General features: G+C 33.9%; 1 protein-coding gene across 1 annotated transcript; it reads right to left on the bottom strand.

Annotated features, from left to right (window-relative positions):
* Positions 1-678: 678 nt before the first annotated feature.
* On the bottom strand, positions 679-2,693 carry LOC149415098 (uncharacterized). The gene is made up of 7 exons (XM_089642999.1): positions 2,689-2,693; positions 2,329-2,432; positions 1,978-2,150; positions 1,746-1,862; positions 1,362-1,608; positions 1,102-1,163; positions 679-1,006 (listed from the first exon to the last, which is right to left on the bottom strand). The coding sequence occupies exons 1-7, from the start codon at positions 2,691-2,693 to the stop codon at positions 836-838; spliced, it is 879 nt and encodes a 292-aa protein (XP_089499125.1). The 3' UTR covers positions 679-835.
* Between the last annotated feature and the right edge of the window lie 1,598 nt (positions 2,694-4,291).

Below are 4,291 nucleotides of genomic sequence, written 5' to 3'. Positions count from 1 at the left end.
CTGAAACGGATAATAGGCCATTATCCGTTTCAGATAGAGAAGAGTCAGAACTTCCAAGGACACGTCTTGCTGAAGGAAGACGTGTAAGAAGTCACATCATCACTACGCACTTCCATAACTAATACTATCTAGTTTCATTATGTGTACAATTTAATTTGTATATTCATATAGTTTTCTTAATGTTGTTAACAGTTTTGTTTCCCTATATGACTTTTTGTGATATGTAGTAAAATAGTTTTTTGATTACCTTGTTTTGTATTACCTGTAATTCATTTATGTAAATTTCAAGTGCTTTTCCCCAGATTTCAGCCAAGTCTCATTCACTGTTGATTATGATATTATCGGATGAGGCAGTACAAATGAAAATATTCTATATTCACTAATTAAAATCAAAAAAGCCATCATGAAAATTACACTGAAAGGCTCTGTAAGAATTAGAAGTGATTTTTCAATAATCTTAACATCATGTCAATTAAACAACTATAACAAACAATAATAAACAATACTATTTTTACATTCCTAAATCCCACTCTCATTTCAAATCACAGCAACATTATAACGTAAAAGGAAGATAATATCACATTTATTATTATTATTGTAAAATTAACGTTTTAAAACACAATATGTATCAATTTAAAAGAATAAATAAATAGTTAAGAGTGAGACTGAAAACCCGCTTTTACAAAAAATACTGACTTTTACTCCCTTTTCCTCATCCTCTGTTACGTCTCTCATCTTCTCTCCTCTCTCTGTATTCTAGTCTATTTAATAATAGCATGAGCATTACAAAAAATACTGACTTTTACTCCCTTTTCCTCATCCTCTATTACGTCTCTCATCTTCTCTCCTCTTCTCTCCTCTCTCTCTCTACTAGTCTACTTAATATTAGCATGAGCTGAGCGAACTGCTCTGCTCTCTCTTCCCTGTCTCTTTCTCTTTCTCTCGTTCTCTCAATTAGATATTTCTCGATTAAATTTGCCCGTCTCTTCTGGGTTTCTGCAATATTCTGTAAAAAAAAAATTCAATCTTGAAATGTAATCAAGTTACTAATTAGGAAGAAGGCCACAAATAATATGCAATAGTAAAGTAAGTTTTCCACACCGATAAAGTACAATTCTGTTGCTCCATTAGTTTCTGAACTGCAGCCCTGGCCTCGTTTTGGTCTGAAAGTTTAGACTCAATATAATTGATGTCTCTCATAATTTGAATACTTGATTTTTCGATTATTATAAAAATAGAATTTATACGTATATGAGTCAATTAAAATACATATTTTGATCTGCTTCACGTAATAATAATTGGTTAACCTGCGAACTTAGATTCGATGGACGCGAATCTACTTGATTTGTATAAAGAATTACCTGTCATGAGTCGAGGCCTCCGCCTTGGTCTCTGGGTTGATGGATGGGGAGTGGGAGGTCTGTCCACTGCGTGAGGAGTGGTCGGCGGTGAAGGGCTAATCACAGGGTTCAGGAATTCACCCCTCACTCCACCACTACCACTCGGAACCCACAGCTCCTCGACCACACCATCATCCTCCTGCTGCATCTCTACAGCCACAGCAGGTTCGTCACCATCTGCTACCTCCATCAATGCCAGAAGAGATCTCTGTAAAACGAAATAAACAGATCAAAATGTATCATTAGAAATTTATTTATGTTATTACACGTATTATGTAAACTAGCAAAAGCATTGGGCATGATCGAGCGTGGGTATAGTCCTATACAAATAATCAGAATACGTACATCATCATTGGGAAAGTTATCAGGCACGCCTAGTCCTTCTACAGCTGGCATTTCTACAGCCACAGCAGGCTCGTCACCAACTGATACTGATACTCCCATCAGTGCGAGAAGAGATCTCTGTAAAACGAAATAAACATATCAAAATCTATCTTATGAAATTTCTTTATGTTTTTACTCATATTATGTAAACTAGCAAAATATTTGACATGAACGAGCGTGGTAAAATACATACATCATCATTGGGAAGGTTGTCAGGCAAGTCTAATCCTTCTGCAGCCACTCTGCCTATCAGGCTAAAGACTTTCTCCTCCAGCTCGGACAATGTGGTCCTCGCTGATGTGTTGCCGGTCTGCAGGCGGTCTTTCCGCATTTTTCCCTCACATTCGATTTTAATGTGGTCCACACCTGAAACGAATATTTGATTACAGTTGACAGATCAAATTCACTACAACATTGACAAATACTATTCAAAACTTTAAACTCACTTTTTGCCATTGAGTGGTTGATTTTGGTGGACCAGCGTTATTCAATGTATTGGTGAGATTTCGCCAAAATGCGGCTAAATTCTCTTTCCCATGCATACCGACAAAACGGTTTGCCGCGAAGAGCGGCTCAGCGACCATTGCATCGGCCATTATCGTAAACTGCATGGCTGTTGTACGGGCAGATCGAATTGCTTTTTGTACACTGAAAGAGAATTATTAATTAACGTCAGATTCTTAATTACACACTTTTTCTTAGGTTTGCACACATAATAATAAAGACAAAATATAATAATACAAGAACTGTATCGCTTTTTACTTGGTTTTAAACATTTCTAAACAAACGTCAACTTCGTACAGACATAATTATTTATACTGTTGATAATTCCGTTTGAGTCCTAGTGAAAAGCATACGAATAATATTTAAATGCTTTTACATACATAATATAGCACCTACTTACCTCATTTTATTGTGTTCCTCAGCAAACGACTCAAAAATAACAAGTAAACAACAACAACTGAATAAACAACTTGTCAACTTTACTGGAAGACAAAAGTGATTCCCTCGGTGGCGCGATTGGTGGGCAAAATTGACACTTTCAGTGGTGAATGAACAACAAAGTCGTTACTATCTCTCGGGGCAGGTACCTTTTAACAAAACGAAAATCTTCGATAAACTGCTTATTTATGTTATTTAAAAATAAAATAACAACTAATTAAAATGCAATATAATATAAAGCAATTGTTTTTTAAAGTTTTGGTTCAAATCTTGCGTCATTTGATTATATTTCATATATCTGTGTTTTCAAACGATGTCTCAACAACTCTTTACCGAGTTTTTTTAGGATTTTTTTACTTAGTGTCTCCTAAATTAAAAATGTAAGGCTATCGCTACTTCGTGAATCGCTCTTAGTACACAATAGGATCGTTACAAGCGAACTTAATGCTATCCTTACAAGTGATAGCGTTATTTGGCTAACGCTAGCAGATAGGTTAAGGTGAAGAGAACGTGAATCGCGCCAGATGTAGAAGCCCAGTTTGAGAAAATTTGCACTTCATTTTCCATACAAACATTTAGTATCGACTCCTATGTTGCAGGATTTTTGTTAAAAAAGGTGTTGAAATATATCCAAGGTTGTGAGGAATGCAAGTCATCTTGCATTGGTGATCCTTATGATCCCATGAATTCTTTTATATTAACTCGGGAATACCAGAGAGACTTTGCCTTAATTATCCAATTTGCTCAACGCTTTGGAAATTCATTATGACGTTGAGTATGTGCTAAATCATAATTGTGAAAATTTTCATCTTGTGAACATTATTAACAAAACAATTCTCAAATATGTATGTTTTAATTGGATTAATTGTCAGAAGTTATTATGAAATTCACTGTGCCCTTCATTATTAATGCGTGGTGTGCAGACATTAATAAAAAATTATCTGGCAAATATACAAGACCGTATAATGGACCAGATTCAATGAGAAAAATGGCCATACTTAGGTATATAAAATATTCAAAGTATAGGAAGAAATGGTCTTCTTAATATACCTTTTTTATCAATGTTATGTCCTTATTTACATATATAAACAATAACTGACGTGTACCCGGTGTTGCTGGGGGTTATCCTTAGGAGATAGACATATACCATAGCGGACTTTTCTGTAGGCCTTTTTAAGATATACAATTCCAAACAGACAGATGCGGATAGCTATTATTTATTTTATACTATTTAGAGATTTATTTATATCCATCCATATCTTTACCTATCTTAATAATGCATTTATTATTTATTTACGTCATCTTTATCTTAAGTTAGTTGTATATGTTATTTTTTATCATTCCAATAATATATTATTTACACATGTTCTTACTATCTTAATGATGCATTTAATAAGTACGTCATCTTTATCTTAAGTTAGTAACATATATTTTATTTTTTATCATTCCAATATTATACTATTTACGTAAATATATTTATACTATGTAAAAGCCAAAAGGCGTTAATATTATTGTTTGTCTAATTAATTTTTTTATTACTTGCTCGACATCATAATGAATATCTT

The sequence above is a fragment of the Hesperophylax consimilis genome, chromosome 19, assembly GCF_061612785.1.
Source record: "Hesperophylax consimilis isolate HC1 chromosome 19, BYU_Hcon_1.0, whole genome shotgun sequence".
Taxonomy (NCBI): domain Eukaryota; kingdom Metazoa; phylum Arthropoda; class Insecta; order Trichoptera; family Limnephilidae; genus Hesperophylax; species Hesperophylax consimilis.
The sequence above is the reverse complement of the archived record's forward strand: the minus strand, read 5'-3'. Positions and strand labels throughout refer to the sequence as shown.